The sequence below is a fragment of the Diadema setosum genome, chromosome 7 (assembly GCF_964275005.1).
Source record: "Diadema setosum chromosome 7, eeDiaSeto1, whole genome shotgun sequence".
Lineage (NCBI taxonomy): Eukaryota > Metazoa > Echinodermata > Echinoidea > Diadematoida > Diadematidae > Diadema > Diadema setosum.
In genome coordinates, this window is record NC_092691.1 from 36,628,339 (window position 1) to 36,651,025 (window position 22,687).

At 38.7% G+C, this 22,687-nt stretch overlaps 1 protein-coding gene across 1 annotated transcript in view; it reads right to left on the reverse strand.

The window, feature by feature from the left end:
- The window catches only part of LOC140231212 (ADAMTS-like protein 3), a 221,438-nt gene that overhangs the window by 61,989 nt on the left and 136,762 nt on the right, over positions 1–22,687 (reverse strand). Inside the window, exons 5-6 of the mRNA XM_072311358.1 lie at positions 18,874–19,115; positions 1,810–1,927 (exon numbers count right to left, since the gene is read on the reverse strand). Of these exons, the coding sequence (XP_072167459.1) occupies positions 1,810–1,927; positions 18,874–19,115 (360 nt within the window). The remainder of the gene's footprint in view (positions 1–1,809; positions 1,928–18,873; positions 19,116–22,687) is intronic.

A 22,687-nucleotide genomic window follows, 5' to 3' on the forward strand; every position in this document is an offset into this window, starting at 1 on the left:
GCATGTCCACATATATCTTTTAAATGATACTCCTTATTTTACCTATTCACAATGGAAAACCAAGAGTTTTGATCATCAAATTCCAGATGAAAGAGTCTCTTATCTAATTCAATCAATTTCTCAAAAAATGACTTACATCATACATCATGAAGAGAATTTTGAGATATGTGAAGAAAGGAAAAAAATCTGAGAAGTCTAACGCAAAATGATGTAACAGTCACATGGTTTTTGAACAGTAACTGAGGATATCATATCAAACAAATGAACTCACCTACAGCACTGTAGCAACAATTCACTTAACCATGTGCATTCATGAATCTAACTGAGTCCTGAATAAGTTTATGGGTCTGGTTTAAGTCTTGTTTTACTTTATTCAAATCTGCATCATTTGCTTTTTCTCCTTCTTTTTTAAATTTTCTTTTCAAATCTGAGGCATGTTGAGATCCTCTAATGCTATACAGTTTGCCAGGATTTTCTTTTAAAGTTCCCCCTTTTAAATGAAGGGGGGGGGGGGAGGTGGGATAATTGAGTTTTTAAAAATCTTTTAAAAATCATTTGGCACCCTCAACAGAGAGGGAGCAAGACCATTCTAGAATCATCCATGAACAATACTTTGGGTTTTTATTTTCATTTTATTTTTTTCACTCAGCATGACGCCAACAAAACTGCACAAACTTGGCTCCATCAGCACTGGAACTAGAGCAGAGGTTTAATAAATCATCAATCAAAGTTGCAGTCATCCCTCTTTACCCCCAGAGAGGTTCTCTGAAGGCTGAATCTTCATTTGCTGGACTTGGGATTTCCTCCACCTGAGCAAACTGGACAAGTTGAGAGGGAGCACAGGGAAGACGACCGACAGCCACAAGAGGGCAGTATTCAATTTTTCTGCAGCTGTCTGGTTTGCACTTGCGAATGCTGCTGCTGCTGCTAAAAAGAAAGTTGGTCCTCATATTTCTTAATAATATGATTTCTTAGTTAAGAATGAAAACAGTTATATAAAGATCAGGAAAACTAAGCTTGCTGATAAAAAAAAACAGCATAATTTTGTTCTATTCATATTTTACAGTTAAATAGAATATCCAAAACATCTGGATCATACCCGCAAATCATTCCACACAGCACATAACATACAAGTAATATGAAGAGGATAGACATGTTGAAACATCCTATGCAGTATATCATCAATGCCATCATCACCTTCAACAGTCACCCCAAAATATAATGTCTCACAATGTAATGACAGAACAATCTTGCACACAGCCTTAAACGATGTGACCATACTTGGCCCACAACATGAAAATATTCTGAACATCAAACTAGTGCCAAACAAAGGCAAGTACAATGATAAAATGCTCAGCTTTCCCTGTGTGGTTTGTTCATTGTTTGGCATTCTATATCTACAAACATTCTTGCTTCATCAATCAGAACAGATGTTCCTTAACCCCTTGTGTGTTCCGAGTGTCAATCGGTTCAGGAGATCCAATAGCATTGTACACACTGTCCAAAGTCCCTGACACAAAAAGGGTTAAACTGAATGATAAATGAAAGGGGAGCACTTGTCAATGATTAGGCCTACTATTGCATCACAATGGCCTTTGTATGAGATTGTTCCATTGCACCGCTCTCCAGTGAGCTTGCCTGACTTGAGATTATAGCCAAGTTTGGGAGTAATAAGCCAGCACGGGCACGCACAAACACACATACAGGGTTGGATGCTGGAATATGAGTTTGGTTGTTGCCATGGTGACCACACTTTTTCAAAAGTTGGCACAGTTGTACATGTGATGAGATGAACCCTGTGATTCTTACCTCCTCCACAGGAAGCGGAGCACCTGCTCCATCCTCTGGTCTTCCAGCCGTGTGAGAGCGGGGCGAGGTACTGATAGTGCAACTTCTCCCTGGAGACCCTGCTGTCAAACAGGAAGACCTGTGTGCGATGAAGGAAGAGAATTTGCATAGATGACATCGTTAGCAACACTGACAACATCTCATCTCACGCACCAGAGAAGAATGGTAAATTCAAATAGGCTGCAGTCTGTTCTCTTTGAGACATCTCTTTGATGTTTGAATACCATAAATAACACAGTGCTTATATAGTACATATCACTACCGTGGTGTCTCTATGCGCTATACCATGTGAGATAGCTGTACAGACATTGCATTCTTTAACCCTTTGTGTGGTTTGAGCGCTGACTGGCACAGAAAAATCCATAGCAATGTACACACTGTCCAAAGCCCCTGGTACAGAAAGGGTTAATACGGCTATTATTAATAAGGCTACTGAAACAGTGCTGCCATATATATATAAAGTAATAAATGCAAGGCAGAACATGCACTCAACTTTTTTTTTTTTTTGGGGGGGGGGGGGGGGGGGGCTAAATGACATAAGAAACCGATAAAGGCACTGAACATACAAAAACTGCTTGACCATTTTTTATTTAAATGTAAGGCAGTGACAAAAACTAACACACAAACATGTATGTGTTCTTGCATCCATACAATAATGTTTAAAGTCAAGGCAGTGTGGTGTACAGAAGAATAAAAACTATACTTCTATGAAAGACTTTTTGGTTTTGACAGACCATTGTCTATACAGGGCATCATAGCCATATAATGAATGCTGCCCTCTTCTGAGCATGTGTGAATAACTGACAACCACCGAGTTGCAGGCAATGAGCCACATGCCAGGACCTCTTTCTGTGTGGTTATGTTGTGTTGGGGTTCAATTCATGGCTCACGTCATGTATAAAAAGAGCACTATGTAACTAAAAGTCACCATTTACTTTAACACACACACACACACACATAGTCTAAGAAAAGAAATAATAATGATAAAATGAAGTTATAACGTTCTGACACAAGCCCACACATAAAGATTAATTTCAATGACTGTAAGGCTGAGCACTGTCTCATGAAAAAAAAAAACAAAAACAAAAAATAAACAACTAAACAAACAAACAAACAACTAAACAAATAAAAAATAAATAAACAAACACAAACAAAAACAAAACAAAGCACAATGATACCTTGTCATCACATAAGAATGTTTTTAAGTAAATACTGTCCACTGGCACAACTCTCTAGCAGAGCATCTAATACATGGCAGATTGTGATTAGCCTGTCTTCTCCGAGTAGTGTCTTGACCATTCCCACTGCCATTCTCAACTAGAAAATTGCACAATCATGATATGCACCATTACATTTCTTCTAATCACACTGAGACTTAAAATTACAATGTCAATGCATTTTAAAAATATAAGGATTGTCAATGACTTTCTTACTTATTTCCTAATATAATGAAACACTGAAAATAATTTGTTGTTCTTTCTGGTTTTACTTTCTTCAAAAGAGTCAACCTCAACATTAGGTAATTTCACACTTTAACCCATTATAATAATAATAATACATACAATTTCTATAACGCCGTTCTCCACTTTGATTAAATGCTCAAGGCATTTTACATCAAAGCAAACAGACTGAAGATACAAATACATCACCGTAATAGAAGAAGACGAAGAAGCAGAAGAAAAAAAAAAATTGAGGATGAGTCCCAAGTATACTCGGCCGGGGATCTATGGGAAATGTATGTTGTAGCAAAATCACCCGTCCTCAACAAGTTAATTCTGATTTTTGAAAGATGCCACCTACTGGGAGGTCACAAGATGTATGAATACTATGAAATAATGTAAGCTTTGGAAGTTAATCAACCCAATTTTATTCACTGTTTCCATGCACGTTCTGTCTTTATTTTGCACTCTACCCCTCTCTCCGTCTTCTCTTCTTTCTTGGTCTCTCTCTCTCTCTCTCTCTCTCTCTCTCTCATTTTGTTTCTCTGGACATGGTCTTGATATACACAATAAAACAAGGGAGGGTATTGTTTTAACACACTGGTATGGCCCTGATGGCTCCCCGAGGGACATATGGGGATTTCGCCAGCCACCAGGCAGGGGGAGTATACTTTCCAAAGCCAGATTGTGTATCTAGTGCCGGGATAAATTTGTAATGTACAAAATTGGATATAGTTTGGGATTGTAGTTGTTAAGGGGTTAACCTTGCTTGGGTTATGTCCAGAGTCGGAGATCCACGTGGCAGCTGAAATAAGCTGATATTATGGGATAGGGAAGGTTCGGTGCATTTTGTACTGGTGTTGGGCTGGGGAATTCAGTTTTGATACAAGTGTTCAGGGAGGAAAGACTGACAAAAGGAGTTGTTCTTTTGGAGACCAACTTGGGGCTCTTTGTGCCCGGGAGGAGGAGGAGGGCAACATGGACTGATTCAAGTAAGATACTCATATAGGGATATAGGGATGTGGCTGTAGTTGAATTTAGGATTTAACAAAATTAATTTATAAATCAAAGTGCACTATAACAGAATGTTAATTAGGTTTTAATAAAGTAAATTGATAATAATAAATTTGCAGGTGTAATAATTGTGTCTTTTGTTAATTTTACTCCCTGGCAGTAGCTCTGATTGCAGAATGGATGTGAACACTTGATGATGATGAGGATGATGATGATGATGATGATGGAAATAATGACGATGCAGTGGATATAATGCCCCTGCCCCCAGCTAACTACTAACTAATCTTCGAACTCAATCTACTTGAGGTTTAACAAACGAAACCCCACGTCTTACATTGGTGGCAGCGGTGGGATTAGTTATGCTAGTCGCTGGGGGTAATTAATCATTGAATAAGCAGTTAAGCCCAGATTATAGTTATACATACATAACTATTACATTTTGAAGGTATTAATAGAAATTTCACTGGAGACCAGTCCATTCTTGAAGGGAATATTGTATACATACATGGAATAAGTTACAAGATTGGTATTTTCAGATTGCAATGAGTTTGTTTTAATGTCTAGCTGTTTTTTGTGAAGCTTAGAATATATTTTATTGAGGCGGAAATGATACCTGAGTGATCGTGAGTTACGTCCATAATGGGACTCACGTGTTAACAGGTTTTCCGTGGAAGCAGCCGGATGGCTGGGGTTAGGTGAGAAATTGTTGATGTGAATTATGTACCTGTTTTTGCTATTTCAATAGCCCTTATCCCGTTATTTCGATAGGCAAACGCCATACAGGGAATAGAATAGCTCTATTCCATTGATGAGATATTCGGGTGGGGTGGAGCAGACGCAGTGACTCGTACGAGACAGTTGGGATTATTCTTTCGGTGTAGTGACAGTTTGGAACTGAAAGCGCAGGGAGCGCCGCTATACAAAGAATAGAAACTGTTGTGTCTGCCCATACATAGAACTGGCACAGATGAGGTTTATGAGATTTTTTTTGATGAGGAAATTTTAATTTAGGATTTGGTTGATCCTGTGGATATTTTCGAAATGAAATCATTGCAGTTTGAAAATCTGATTTGATATGGGATTCTGAATATATACGTTGCAGTTTAGCAGACTATGATTTAATGAAATATATAATTAATTGTATTTGACCCATAATACAATCATGTGTGAGAGGGTGTGTGTTCACAAAGTGGTTTATATCAAGTAGGTTAAAATCAAGGTGTTCAATGTTCATAAGAGGGCTTATTATGACGCTCAGTTTGCCCGTTTTTAGGTTAAGGTATGTATCGATCTTCTCTTGCTGGTTATGTTCACGTTAGCAGGGCTAGAGTACTTGAGAGTTGATACCTACATTTGTGGGGATACAGTACAGCCTTGTGTGAGTTTTAATCAATAGCAAGAAGGAGGTCTGGTTTATTGTAAGAAACACAGCCACATCCTGATACATGAAATGCTTAAGATTCAGTTTTGAATATATATTGGAATTAATTTAGAAAATAAGGCAAGTTTGGAGCTTCGGAGATTGATATTGATCAGCATCAGGACTGATGTCTAGTGTCACAGTAATAATTATAATGCCGTTCAGGAGTTCAGCTTCAGCCCAGGGCAGCGGAGATTTCACCTACACGAGGAGGATGCCTGGGAGGGTGCCTAACTGGACACATCAAGATGGATTTGGACCCCGATGGACTGTTAACAGGAATAATGAATATTTTATGGACATCAAGACTTTGTGTTTTGATTTATGTTTATTTGTAATGATATGTTTGCATTGTTAGGAATATTTTTTTAGATTAACGTTTGCATAATGTTAATCGCAAAGCTGAACTAATTTGGAAATATGTTTTCTATCATGACAGTGGAAGTCATGATTCAACTTGGCGGGGAGGTATGTAAGCTTTGGAAGTTAATCAACCCAATTTTATTCACTGTTTCCATGCACGTTCTGTCTTTATTTTGCACTCTACCCCTCTCTCCGTCTTCTCTTCTTTCTTGGTCTCTCTCTCTCTCTCTCTCTCTCTCTCTCTCATTTTGTTTCTCTGGACATGGTCTTGATATACACAATAAAACAAGGGAGGGTATTGTTTTAACACACTGGTATGGCCCTGATGGCTCCCCGAGGGACATATGGGGATTTCGCCAGCCACCAGGCAGGGGGAGTATACTTTCCAAAGCCAGATTGTGTATCTAGTGCCGGGATAAATTTGTAATGTACAAAATTGGATATAGTTTGGGATTGTAGTTGTTAAGGGGTTAACCTTGCTTGGGTTATGTCCAGAGTCGGAGATCCACGTGGCAGCTGAAATAAGCTGATATTATGGGATAGGGAAGGTTCGGTGCATTTTGTACTGGTGTTGGGCTGGGGAATTCAGTTTTGATACAAGTGTTCAGGGAGGAAAGACTGACAAAAGGAGTTGTTCTTTTGGAGACCAACTTGGGGCTCTTTGTGCCCGGGAGGAGGAGGAGGGCAACATGGACTGATTCAAGTAAGATACTCATATAGGGATATAGGGATGTGGCTGTAGTTGAATTTAGGATTTAACAAAATTAATTTATAAATCAAAGTGCACTATAACAGAATGTTAATTAGGTTTTAATAAAGTAAATTGATAATAATAAATTTGCAGGTGTAATAATTGTGTCTTTTGTTAATTTTACTCCCTGGCAGTAGCTCTGATTGCAGAATGGATGTGAACACTTGATGATGATGAGGATGATGATGATGATGATGATGGAAATAATGACGATGCAGTGGATATAATGCCCCTGCCCCCAGCTAACTACTAACTAATCTTCGAACTCAATCTACTTGAGGTTTAACAAACGAAACCCCACGTCTTACAATAATATTCATAATTCTGTTTTCACTATACTTTCATAAGCCATTTCCCCCCTAAGATATTTTGAAAACTTAGCGTCCGACCCATTATTGGCCTACAATGTTAGACATAAATCAAAAGTACTTGCCCTCACAGAAAATGTTCACTAGCTCTTGAACTGCAGACAGGTTCTCTTTATATATAAGGCCTTTGCCTTCTAAAAGCACTTCATGAAGTGGAAAAGAATAGTTATAAACAATCTTGTAAGTATAATGTTACATTGGACTAATACTGAATGTTGTTAAGCTTCTTTGTGTATTTTAAACAAGCCTGGAGGCCACGAAAGTTTTTGTGTTCAACACACATATTTTTTTTCCCCTCTAACGACACTGAGACTTCCATCAAGCCATGCTCATATGTCATCTCTAACAAGTGGGATGGACTTTTGTTGAGGTCAGCGCCGAAAAGCACTCTACATCTTTGATGGGATTATAATAGCACCAGCTTGCGGACGCGTGCCACTGTCGTTGTGGAGTTTCGAGAGCAGTTGAGTGGAAACCACTTTGCTTGTAATCATTCCTGTGCCTTCTGCCCAGCTGCCCGGCATCCATCTACCAATGTCAGGATCTAGGAGCTCAAAACCCATCTATCCAAGGTGACAACCCCTAAGATATGGCACTTCATCCCAGATCTTCTGCTGATACCTGGTTAAAGGTACCATCAGTTGTCATTTACATTGTATGTGTGTGTATGACAAAAAGTGAAAAAGTAGATGCATTTATGATGTTCTTACTCTGAAAAGCAAATTGGTACAATTCTACTGGCATTGCATGCAGACATTTGGGCACAGTCTGTATGACTAGCTCTCTGATTCCCCAGTCTCTATTTGAGCCCAGTCTCTATTTGAATTGCACTGAAAATGTGTCAGGAAACATCTTTCTAACCAATCGACTGATATTTTGCAAGTCTGAACGCAACTAATTGAATCACATTTTCCTCAAAAAACATATTTCTTTTCTACATTTACTCTTGTTCAATGGTGGTCAAGAGGTAATTTCCATTCCAGATTTGTTTGAATATGAAGGATCCCTTAGTTCAGCCTTGTGTGTTTACTTTTGACTTGGTGCATGCACCAAAATTGGTGCATATTCTTGCATGTATTAAAGCATATTGACAGTTGCTAGTTTGATTGACAGGTTATGAAGTTTGCATTGCAGCTGCTATACGGACTGTCATTGGAAGTTAGTAGTCTGTGGAGGACACTCATTTTAGCGTCTGAACCATCTCTCACTCTAACTCTTTATGTGCCATGGTGGAAACCCCCTGTGTGCCACATTATTCTGAGACATCAACGTAGTCATGCTTTGAGAAAACATTGTTTTCAAATCTATGTAACTTACAATGATGTATATAGATTTCTGTTAAGTTGGACATGTAGTAAGCACAGAGAAAATGCCAAGCTTTGCTGTGACGTAAAATTGTACGACAAATCTATGAGTCTTTTTTCTTTCAAATGAGAGTAGCTATATTACTGTAAAGGCATGACTTCTGCACAAAGAACAGTAACAGAAACTTGCAATTCACACGCAAATCGAGTAAGGAACACCGCTTGCTCGTCAATCACCACATAAAATGCAAGCTACATGTATGAGAGGAACGGAATCACAAGAAATGCTTTCATTGTACTGTGGCATTTTGTGATTTATCAATTGGTTTGGGCAGGCTTGTGCCTCTCTCAGAGCAGTATGTGCGAAGTTCACACTCTGTCGACTGAGTCAGGCGTGCGATTAATGTGGCACATAAAGAGCTAAGCAAGTTTAGATTGAAAGACATTTCAGCAATGCGATCACAAAACGAGGTCTTCTGCAGGTGCGAAACCCTCTCTATGCTCCTCTTTCATCTTTAACATCGCATTGATGTAATTGAGACATGGGCAGGATGTTACCTGGTTTCCGCCACCAAAATCTAATAAACTTGGCTTAACTGACAGGCCCCGCCTCATTGAGTGAAACATGAACGTGTAAGAATTTGAGCAATTTCGGTCACAATTCAAATATCAATCATGGGAAGCGGGAGGGAGTTTCTAAAATAAAATGCCTTTGTATTCTCCAAGGACTAGGGCTTTCTCCAAGGATGGTAGACCCCCTCATCTGCAAAGCATCACCTTGGTCATGAGCTGAAGATCATTCAGGAGGCCTATAAATGTACATCTGATATCAAACATGAACATATCTATGCTATGAAATCACACCAGTAAATACATCATAAACCAATCATACTGAACATCCAATTTGTAGAAATCTCATTCCCCCCAAAAGACTGAAAGATACCTTTGCTTTTGAAAAAGAAAAAAAGATACAAGGAAATGCAGGGAATTTTCTTACATCTTACGGCACACACACACTGCTGGTTTGTTGAATTTATGTTCCACCAATCTCAAGGTTATGCACAAATAGACAAGTTAAAAGCCAGAAATTTAAAAGGGCTGAAGACATAAAGATACTAATAACCCCTGCACTTAAAAAAAAAAAAAAAAATCCTATTTCATATTTGCTAAACTAACACATTCACCAATGTAACGTTGCCATAGCCTACTGAAAATCCTATAGTAATGTGGACTATTCACAAGATCAAAATCTCTCATACTTCTTCTTCTTCTTCTTCTTTAAATGCAAAAGTCAGAGAAATAACTCCATATTACTCCATTCATGATTTTAGGAATTTCTTTCCTTATGTCCTTTTTTTTTACCGATGTTATATCATAACAAAGTTTCTTTTATGAAATACAGTATACCCGGATCACTTTGCATTATCGTCATTCTTATTATTACTATTATCATTTTTATCATCATTATCATTATCTGAATCATTGTAATTATTTTGATTATAATTATCAAAATCATTACTTATAAGTAGTATTATTGCTACTATCATTACTATCATAAAACTTAAATTCCCATAATCATCATCACCAAATAAGGTTACAACATTTGAGCAATTTCAGCAACCACCATTATCATAAACATTATTGCACACATCATTGACATCAGTATTGCATCATTTTGATAGACCTTGTCCTTCAAGTCATTTTCTTTTGTTCCAGAACTGAAGCAATGATAGTCCTGAAGTATCAAATCTGTTATCACTAATTGATACGGAAATAAATAAATGGTTACTGTCAAAAAAGGGTAAACTGACAGCAGTTTTGACACATTTAATACACTTTTTGTTGTTAGTTGAAAAGACCCCACCGGGAAGCTATCTCTCACATACGGTAGATATAGTGCAAGCAACATCTGTTTATGATACTTTCAGCTGCAGAACAAGAAACGTGTGAAGATCCCTGCATAAACTAACAAAAACAAAAAAAAAAACAAAAACAGCCAAGAGTTAATCTGAGAACATGTTTCCTGTACTATAAGAATACGCCATAGAGTAAATGCCCTGTATGAATCATATTGTGCACAACGAGAACTACGAAAGAAGGAGGAGAGAAAAAAAAAACGAAATAAATCGCCAACTTCTACTTTCTGCCCTGCACTTTCACTAAGGAAGAACCAGTCATCCCCCGGAGTCTCCCAGACAATGTGTTGCTAATTTGGAGCGTGGCACATGCAAATTATGACCACTTTGTATTTCCCTGAGGGCACTAATTTGGAGGAGCAAGTGAAAAAAGTTAAGGATTCTCCACGATCTGACTTCCCCTAGAGAAGTGTCAGATGCAGGTAAGAGATTTTGTAAACAAGCAGTGTACTTTTCGTCAGCTAATGACCCTGAAAAAAAAAAAAGGGGACAAAAACGCAGTCTGTGCAACACAAATCTTGATGCACATGCTCACGCCTTTCACACCACTGGTGGAACAACTGACTGTCATGTGACATAAAAATTTTAGTGAGGAGACTAGGGTTACAATCAAGCAGTGCCGAAAGTCATGTGACCAAAAAGTTACCATAATTCTGCAGTGAAAATGCACACTTTCTATTAAACTCTTTGGAGTTTCAAGAACAAATTTCTGAAAAACTCCCATTTAACCCCAAGGGAGTTTTTCTGATGCACTTTCCTGAGAATTTGGGAACAGTAGGTTAGTATAGTACCATTCTCATTGCATTTCAAAAACGTGTTATTTTGGGTCATAATCAGGATAGCGACCCAAATTTCACAATTTTTGTGAGAGGCACTGAAATCTACTGCAAATGACTGCTGACAAAACGAATCAAGTGTTTACATTTATCACACTTCTATTTCTGGAATTGCCTTCTGCTTGGTATCTTATCAAGAACAGGTGGCAGTACAAGCTCATGTTGCAAAGGTGTGTTTACTGTGAGAAAATAAAAGAATTCTTCAGGAATTCTCTGTATACCTGCAAAGTGACTGGCCGTCATCTTTGTATTTCATTACAAGTGGTATACTGTCATCATCTAAATGCTTCAGTGTCACAGTGAATCAGAAATTGCCAGCTATGTTTGCCGGCTATATGATTTGTCTTTAAAGGTAGGGAATCCCATTTGCATGCCTTAACCCGTTGAGGACGAGTCCCGAGTATACTCGGGCAGGTGTCTATGGGAAATGCGTGTTGTAGCAAAATGAAACCGTCCTCAACGGGTTAAATGAAGAGTTGTATAAATACAGTGGTAAGTTGAAGAGAGTATCATTTTAAAATTCCCATAAAGTATTGAAAGTGGAAGGTAACATTTAGTACATTTTTATTGACCGTTAGATTTTGAATTGATTTTTTTTGGGGGGCTCACCGTAAATTCCAATACATTACTAGGCTACCTTTGCAGACCCATGCACTGCATGTGTGTCCATCATGTATATTTTGTGAAGAAAGTTCATCAAAACTTACAAACATTTCCATATACATTCTTGCCACACACTCTATATGTTATTACATCAGCTCTTATACTTTTAGATTTGAGTTTATATAGATAAAAAATACAGAAGACTGCAACAAAAAGGCTTAAGTGTGGTTGACACACAGAACTACTGAGTAGTTGAGTTTTGTGCATTATTCAAATTGTAGATAACTGTTGACTTCCAAATTTCTCAGCATTGGCCTAAACAATTCCCCTGAGGTTCATATTTAATGTTTTGCTGCATTTTGGGAGGTCTGTAAAAGGTATCCCCTACCTTTAAATCTTGGAATATACTCATTATGTTGGAAACCTTCTGAAACGGTTTTTCTTCTTTAAATTTTCCATCATCCCCATAATCATCTCTTTTTCCCTGTAATCACCTCTTTTTCTGTCATGTTTAGAGAGTTAAGTAAATGTAACATTTTTACCCCGGATTGGCAATTCTGTCACATTTACCTGGCTGAGTTCGTATTTGCAGAAATGTATAGTCTTTTTCTGTAGAGACATGACAATCCTTTTGAAATGAGGACTGGTAAATTCCTTTCTGAGTGGAAACATACCAAATATTGACAGAGAGAACCCAAAAGGAGCTAACTCTGTGTCAGGTCACGAAGCCGAAACACTTTTCTTTCTCTGCCTTGTTTCCTTTGACAAGGATTTCTGAGTTGACTATAAAGAAAAGCCTACTCCAGTCTACAGAACAGAACCATGCTTGAATTGAAATGTGAGGATGGGAAAAGGTAAGGTGACTCAGTTCAGAAAACATCATGGGACTTGGTTTGTGGTGTGTTAAACCATAGTTCATGGATCAGTCATTTTAAGAAGGAATCATACGTATGTACATTGTACATTGTAGTTGCTGAATTATTGATGAAAAGCAGGATTTTCATCTTTTTTTTCATTGCACAAGTGGACAGAAGTTTTCAGGTGACGATATCACGTCTACTATGCACATGTATTGTAATAATTCTGCTTCATGAAAACATGCTTACTTTCAAAATTAGATTACTCTCTCAGTTTTGTAGAGTTTTATTAAAACTTTCACTAATCTCTGTTTGACTAAGCATGTCCTAATGAAGTCAACTTGCACTGGAATGAACTTTCACTTGAAAGCAACTTGGAGATGCCACAAGTATTCAAAAATGATCAGAGGAAATGCAAAAAATACTTTCATTTTCCCCTGGTTTACAAACAGGTAGGTAGCTGAAGTTGCCCAAATACCTGGCACCAATTTAGCAAAATTGGAAGAGCTTGTCATGGGGCATTAATGGCTTTACCCCCCCCCCCCCCAAAAAAAAAAAAAAAAAAAAAAATAATAATAATGATATTTGACCTTAATACCAATAAATATAGTATTTGGAAGTATCTGCTTGAACATAGTGCTTCGGCACAGTCAATAATCCCATATCATATCTACAATCTTTCTAAAGCAGATGGGTACATGGAAGAAACTTAAGATGTACCTACAATTTGCACACTTTCATTACCAGGAAAATATATGGGATGAGCGCTGGGGGGGGGGGGGGGGGGGATGGTCCCGTGGACGAATTGTTTGCCCTCATAATGACAAGTGAGTGCCAGCCATCACTTTGCACCACCCATATTTTCATCATTCCCGGAGATCAAGTGATCATATTCATATCACAGGAGAGAAATAGACAGAGAGATGAAAACATAGAAAGAGAGAGAGAGAGATAGTGAGGGCCAGAGCAAAACACACAAATTATAAAAGTGGAAGAGAGCAAGAAAGAGAAAGAGAGAGCGGGAGAGTATAAGCAGGTTGGCCAGTGAAATTGTTTCTGAAACTGCATCTCCTGGGTCAGAGATCTCTCTGTAATGGGATCGCGGACTGAGAGAACTTGAACATCTTAACTCTTCAATAGACCCCCAAATCCTGCCTCCTCTTTTCCACCCCAACAAACTCCACTCTCCTTTGTTACTCTGTATGCTTCATTTGATTCTCAGTCCATGGTATTTCTTTCCTTCTTCTCCTTGAATTTTTTTCTTTTCTCCAGAAAAAAGCAGCACCACAAATAGTTTGATGGGCCTCTGGAATTCCTTGCTGGAGACAGATTTCGAGGGGGTTCCTGTCTAAGAATGCCTCTTTGTGCCTTTGACCTGCGATTGTCTGTCTCCAGGATTGCTTGGCACTTAAAATGGATTTGACTTTTTGACTCTGGCCTTGCTAGATTTCAAGTGCATGCTTTCTCTGAGTACCAATGCTCTCCCACTTTTGCTTTTTTCTCTGCTCCTTGAGCAACTTACAAAGAATACAACTACTGCTAGGATCCTGAAACATTGTTACCTTCGGCTAAGAGAAAATCCGATAATTACAGAAATCACTTCAGAGCGTGGGAACAAATAAATTTCTCGTTAGGCTGTCATTGTCAGAGTCTTGACTGTCAAAATCAAAGTGAAGAACTTTTTAAGAACGTCCAGAGAGGAGCACGCCTTTGTGATTGACCAAAAAGTGGAAAGTGACTTTCACAACGGGGTGAGACAATCGGTACTGAGAGTGAAGTCTCTTCACAAGGTATTACAACTTTTAAGTTTCATTTGTCAAGTACACAATCTTAAGAAAATCTACAGGAAAGTGATATAAGATAAATGAAACTAGAGGAGACATTGCCAATCAGCGCGATCATCATAATGTGGTATGTAAGATGAAACAGTTGACTGTTGACAAGGCTAATCTCTGAAGCACTTTCTCTTCACTCATCATTGTTATGGTACACAACATTCACTTGAGAATTCTTTATATACATTTTGACATGAGCAAACCCCCTTTTTTCTGTTGGAGCAGAGTTCGCTTTGAAACAACTTGCCATTTGTTTCACATTTTTGGATCAGTAGTATTTCAAAGGTTGAAATATTCACCCTTCTCGTCTCTGGTGAGAGCATCCAACAGCGACGAAAAAAAAAATACGCCCCCATGGTTGGCAGGAGAGAGGAGCTATCTTTACAGAACCCCCTACCATTGTGTGTATTCTTCCCTTTCCAGGAGGTTGGAGAGAGAGGGAGCTGTGGAAGGATCATGTATCGCAAAGTCCACCAGCCCCGATTTACGGCATTACCCGGGCAGAAACGACATCTCGGAGAGAATCCAACGAACTCCGGGAGGCTCAAAACAATCACATCAAAGTCAAAGCTAATTTTCATCAAATTGGCAACAAGTAGGTCTTCTGAGAAAAGAAAGAAAGGTAGTGAGCATCCCTATGTGTAAGAGACAGAGAAAGCAAGAAAGTTAGATAGATAGACAGAGAAAAAAGGATAAAGGTGAATGAGAGAGAAAAATACACAGAATAGCTAAAAATGATTATCGACAGAAACAAGAGAACATATAATACTTCACCCAAGAATGGACATAAAGGGAGAAAGGGATAATACGACTTTGCATTTATCAACTCTACAGTAACACGTTTCTGGCTGAAACACATTTTTTCAGGCATTTCAGAAACGTGTTTCTAACCCCATAATCAAACCAGCTCTGCATTCATCAACTGCCAAAAACTCCATGAAAGTTGTTTCAATTGGAAACCGTAATTCTGCACTAGAAGTGAGTTGATGAATGCACCCAAAGTATGCTAAAGAGAGAGAGATAGACAAACACAGTATTAACAGAAAGGGAGAAAGACAGGGAGACAAAGAGACGAGAGGAAGGGAGGAGAGGGAGGATGAAACAGATAGAGATGGAGAAATTGTGGGAGAGATGGAAAGGGGAGAAAGAGAAAGAGACAAAGAAATAATGGTAGAGAGAGAGATAGAGAAAAATGAGAGATAAAGAGTGAACTAGAAAGATGAGGACAGGTAGCAATGTTGAAGAAGTGGAAGGATTAGGATGCATATCCCTGAGGGAGGATGGGGTACGTATGGGAGGAGTGGGATGACTATATGTTCCTCCTAGGACAAACTGGAGGACAAAATGGGTTGAGGTGCGGACAGGTAAGCCTTCTAACCCAGACAATGGGCGAGATAGGATGGGAAAAGGGGGGTCTGGCCTCTAGCTGGGTCTGCTAAAATACCAAAACATGAACAATCATTTATCTTATCTAGTGTAGTTTGGAAAAGGGGAAAAAAGAATGTTGATGAGTTGTGGAGGAAGAAGACATAAAGGAGTTGAAAGATGACTCCTCTACATTCATGATATTATATCCCATTTTGTTGGCATACAATTCAAACTTGGATTTCACTCAAAAAAATGTTCATCTTCTTCTCCCTCTGTTTTCTAATACTTATCATCTTCCCCTGTTTGGACTAAAATCAAGACAAATGCTGCATTAACAAATCATCAAATGTAGACAATGAGGAACATTAATGGGTGTCTATTTCACTGTCACAAACAAAGGGTCATCATACTCTTGAAAAGTTTGTTAGATGAGAGAAATGATTTCCAAAGAGGAAGCTTCACGTCACTACATATCTCTCCCAGACTGATATGAAAAGGAATTCAGACAAATATCATCTATAAAATTAATGTATCTTCAACTTCACCTGTACATAACCAACATCTCAAGTCTACAAGCCATGTCCATATGACACGGGAACATGTCTTAATCTTACATTTTTCCATCTTATACATTCATAATCATCAAAACATTTCAGTTCAGGATTTTCAACTTTTACCAGAAGCTGCATAAGAACTCATGACATACATACGACACAAAAAGTTTTACAGAAATCAGCTCATTTCCTACAAGATTCTGAAACCACTTTCATGTTTGCACAAATCTTTCAGTTGCCTGTATGTTTGCACAAATCTTTCAGTTGCCTGTATGCAATGGGTTAAAAATATAAGTTGGAATTTTGCAACTGTGAAACACTTGCTCTTTACCTATTCGAACTCAAGGAAGACAAATATTTCCCAAGTGAGAGCAACAGACACTTTTTTTTTTGGTCAAAGCTTTGCGTCTCCCAGTGGTATGCATACATGAGATAACGAGGTGTCAAGAACTTCTCCACCTTAACAAGTTGACAAATTTCTTGTCCATACACAAAACATAAAGTGGAACTCTTCCTGCAAAAGCAATTTCTCCGGGAGTTCATAATCGTTTCGCCATAACGCTAAGTCTGTGTCTTCCTCCGTGTAACCTTCAGTCTGGGAGAATTAGTCAGTTCTGTCATCGCCAAGACAATTTCAGGAGACCAGGCCGAGACTAGATTTGTTTGATAAATCTGAAGTCCAAACGCACGTTTACATAAGTCAAGCCTTTGCTTGAAAGTAGGTCTCCTAAAACTGGGTTGCAAACTTATTCTTACTTCTCAACAAAGTCATTTCATCTTTCCTCACATTAATCAGCCTGCCTTCCCAGCACTGCATTGACACATTAGAATAAATATGTAACACAATTGGGGAGCAAGAGAAGTATTTTTATAAACCTGGACTATGCAATGAGATGGTTAAATATTATAGAGCTTTGTGAATCCAGTTAAATGCCTTGTAAATCTTTAGAATGATTTCCTTGCAAATAGGACTGTTGCACTTTTAGTATAGCTGTTTCTGAGAAAACATTGACCAAAGGGGAACTAATATCTACATGATATAGGATACACTACATTGATGTTTATGGGCATTTCTTGTGTCTCAATGCTGTAAAGAACCAATATCCATGGCAGATCTTTCTTTTTTTAAATCACTAATTGTATTAAAGTCCTTTCCCTATTTAACATTCCACCATCATCTCTGTGGTCCTGCATCATGTCAAGCATTCCAGAAGCACTTTACCCATACCCACTACAGGATTCCATTATTGCCAGAACCAATCGCTGGGATGTTTCATCGATGGAGCGCAGTGGCGGCATTCGGGACTTGACAAATTGCCCGCACCTCCCAGTCCCACCCAACCACATTCTGCGTCGTTCTCAAATATTTCCACATCTCATGACTACCAGGAAGTGGAACAAGGGCATGGGAGACATTGTGGAGGTGGGGGAGGTGAAGATGGAGCCAGGATGAACAAGGAGGGAGGATGGCGGTGGAGGGAGGGGGAGGGGAAGAGGAGGGAGAGGGGCTGGATGAAGAGGAGTTTTTGGCTCGTGGAGTGAAACAAATGACAAGAGCAGCTGTAGCAGTTAAAATGCAGTTATGGATCAAATACTGGATCCCGACACCAGACGACGAAGTGCTTCCACCAAACGATGAAAAATGCGGTGATGCATTCCAGTTATACCAGTTCAGTGGGCGACGGGACAGATGTCATTACCGTCTTCTGCCCCAATGAATGTCATACCTAAATCGTCAACATTAGGCCATGAACCAATTATGCCAGAAAAATGTATTTGGTGGAGAGCATTTAACGCACCTAAATCAGTCATGCCATAATTAATAATCTAAATTCCTGGATCTAACTTGTTTCCCTTCACAATAAGCTAGCAAATGGAAAGAGCAGCTGTTATTGTCATAAATGTTTTATTATGTGAAATTAAGGATTACATAAAATAACATGAAAAAAACTGTGGGCATTTGTTTTTCTGTTTGTAGTTTCTCTGAAACACTACCAAAATAACTCCTTCAAAGACAACACAACAAACACAGCTTTAAGTCATAAACTAATGCGCATAAATGTGTGTGTGTGTGTGAGACATTAATACTGATTATGTCCATACTGGCAACATGCATAGAAATCCTACAAATGCTGGAATTAAACCTAGACTAAATGAAAATGATGCAGCCATGTGGATTAATGTTGATTATGGATAACAAATCTCCGAGGTACAGAAATCTATGGTGAACTGCTGTGTCTCAAAGGCAATTGGATTATGACTTTAAAATGTGCAAGAACTCCCTTTACAATCCAATGTCCAAATGGTTCCATTCTGTATAGCACAATCTTGTTTTCTTCTTGTTTTTTACTTATGACCTGACAACAAAATATGCTGTGATGAAATGCCATCACTCACCGTAATCACGATATCTTTGGTCGTTGGTCCCTCGATTGTGATCTGCTCCCTTCCGCTCCTGAACGTCCGGTAGAAGACCGTACTACCAGCGAAGGAATACCGCCCTTCCTCTGCCGGCAGGGGCGACTGGTTGAGCCCCTTGGTCTCCCCCTTGCTGTGGAGACCCAGTGAACTGCCCAGGTCTTTACTGGTCACTTTGATGGTCCTGCTGCCCGCCGGTATCTCCATCACATTGCGGAGACCTGTCGATCAAAGAGGAGGAGGGGAGTAAGGGGGTCAGCACTTATCATGAATCAACATTAGAGAACTTTGGGAGAATGGGATGATTCTCACCCTTTCTCACTATAAACCCTCTCTCCTGGCCATGCATGATGTTGCTGTTGATGAGAATAGCTTCTGCAACATATCAAAGAAATTCAGTAGCTTGATTTTGACCATGAACCTGTCAACACATGTGTTAAAACCCTACAACAAAGGATCAAAAAAGCATGTTATCTGAATCCATGAAATTCGCCAATACACCTGCAATGAAACCCCACATATGTTACCATAGCAACCCTTCTCAGTTTGGATATTGGGTAAGTACACTCCTTCACAGTAATCCTTCACTTTTTTATTGGATGAGTATGTAAATGCAAATTATTAATTTCTTCCAGGATTATCTTGCTTTCAAGATTTGCTTTTTTTGTGTCAACCCTTGCAACACCATCACACATTCTATAACAGAAAAGTTAATTTGATTTGATTTCATTTCATTTATTTTTCCATTTCCAACAACAACAAAAAATATATACAGCTGTATACACACAGCATGACAATCTGACTGCAAGATATTAAAGATATTCACATCTGTATGTGAATTATGGGATAAAGGTACATGTACATAGCAAAATTTAAACTACATGTATGTCATATAGCATTAACTTACACGTATATCGTATTTAACAATGGATAATCCGTTATCAAGTAGGCTTTTGGAAATGGAGAGCGACAAACGGAAATCATATATTTGATAGCTTTCCCTTTCTAGCAAAACACAATATATTCAGCAGATGCTGATATTGTATTTTGACTACACAATGTATGATATACTATTTTGACCAAGTTGGATTCAATTGTAGTATAAATCTCCTTGTTTAAAAAGTTCAAAACCACAGTTTTGAATATATCTCAACATATGAAATGACTGCCCTGTAAAGAAATACTCAATTCTCTCTACAGCTGATATACCGATTAAAACCTTGAAATTTAGAAATTATCTTCAGACGAGAATGTAATTCCAACTGATTGAGAACCATCAATTTTATCAATACACCTTGGTGTATATTCCTCAAAAAGGTAGGAGTGAGAAATGTCTGGCCCATAACCATGTGATCTTTTCAACACTATCGGCAAATCTTCGTCAACAAAGAAGATGAGTGGGCACAGGAGACATGGCTAGATTAGAAATCTAATTTTGAACTTATCATCGCACCAATTCAAGCCACACTGTCCCACTCCTCTCCTCCCGTAAGTAAACCAAATTACGGCTCACAATCTCCTGCTTATTTTCTCGTTTTTTTTTTTTTTGAACGGTAATCTGGCCCATGCTGAAAAGTGTAAGAACATCAGTCAGCGTTGGATCTCCCCGACATTTCAACCCAATTACGCCAAGGTCATGTCCAGGTCAGCTAAGGAGCACGGAGTCCAGATCAGATGTTTTTCTTGCTTGTTAGTCCAGTGGAAGTGTTGCAACAACAAGACTACCCTAGTGGAACCCTAAGAAACACTCCAATTAGTTGAGGTTCAGGTTACTAGATCCATAAATCTGTCACAGTAACTTCCAGGACTGAGTTAAAGGTCATGCGTATGTACCGAAAATAATTTGTGTCATGCCAAGAAATGCTATCCATACAATTGTAATGACATGTAGTACATAGACCTATACATTTATTTTCTTTCTTCAATCTTAGAGTGTAGTGCAAGAGATCAGATATTGGAACCTCAACTCATATTTATTTCAAAATATATTGTGAAATGCATGGCGCGATGATATGAAGCGGTTTCACACCTAAGAAAGAATAATTTTTGGGGCTTTTTTAAATACTGGTACATTAAAAACATGTTCCTTGCTAAACAAATTGTAGAGCATGGCTTTGTCTAGTATTCAGGGGGTTAAGTTGTTCTAAAAGAATGACCCTGTCTTAAGTGGAGCCATGTCATTGTCAACATCTCCAGGGCTGGCTCTGGATGAGATTTCTCCCACTCAAAGGGGGGCATGAGACGGGCGCTGAAGACGCCTCATCCACCCCGATACCAGCACCTTCCATCCCCATCCCTTTGATCCCGCATATGTTTGGTTTGACCGGGAGACATTTATTTTTAAGCTAGAGTTCATTGACTTGCAAGCAGGAAAAACATCCCCTCTCAGCGGTCGATTGGGTGGCCGTTGGAGATCCTGCTATGGAAAAATCAAACTCCTCGAATCTCAAGATACAAGATATACAATTAACAGCCCAGAGGGGAAGGGAAACAATGGTATCGGCTCATCCAGACACAAAGTGAGTGCCGCCCTTCATGTTAGCAGTCTCCATCTTGGGTAACAGCGAGGAGGACAGAACCAAGGTCTACCTACAGTAAGAGTGTTAAATTGATCCAAAAATATATTTGTATAAATTCATTTTCCTTTTAGCCTTCCATATAGTTTATTTTCCATATATGCTCCAGATCATTTCTTCTCACACTCGGCCTCCCATTCATCCCAATTCCTTTCCCCTTCCTTGTGCCTATACTTTCCAGTATGGTACCTTCTTTATTTTCCACTCACCTCCACACTTCATGATTCCTTTGTTCTGTTTCCATTCATGTTCAACTTTATCTCATGATCATTACCTCATCTTTACTTTCCATTGGTTCTTTCTTTGACCTCAGGTCACACTTCTTTCTTTAAATAGCATTTTTATTGGTTTGTGTACTCTATGATTTATGCAAATGAAAGAAATGGAAAAACCTTTGCCCAGCTTGTGGAGTGACTGAGTGACTACACGTGTAGCTTGATATTTTTTGGACACCGAAATGAGTGTTACACAGTTGCCATGGAGATTGAAACATCTCAGGTCTCTGTTAAACTATGTTAAGTGTGACTTCACTTTTGATGGAGTTGTGACCTGATCTTAATGTGTCATTCAGCATGTGATGATTCATGCAATCCGTCTGCTCATCATATCCAATGTGGAAGTGACACAACGGGTGTCCCATTCAATTCAGACAATCACTCGTAGTGACTTGTAACACACTCTACAATTCTGTTGTCGATACGTCGGCTATCCATTCTCTACTCTTTAATCAATACAATCTTTTCCATTAGCAGGATTCGGGGAGGGGGAAGATGCTAATCTGTCATATGTAAGGAATTCCTCTTTGATGTATTAGAAATCAAGTCAAATATGTAAACATATATCTCTGACCAAAGAGTAGCACCACACACACAACCTCAAGAAACAAAGCAAAAATTCCCAAGCAAAGAAAGTATGCTTGCATGTGTGGGCACACTGGAAGATGACTTATGAATTCAAGTAATTGAAGAAATAATCAAATGTAATGATATTCTCAACATTTTTACCATAGCATATACCCACATATACTACAATACGTCCGGTTATTCTTCCACAGCACACAACTGTTTGGCTCAGTAGAGTTGCTGGAAAACCATACAGACCAGTTAAAAAGATATGTTTCCTGTAGAATTAGCAAAGAGTTTTCCTAAATTGAGAGGAACGTCAATACCAGCAGCCATGTGGTGCACATATTGGGCTGTGTATCCAATGTCCACTTC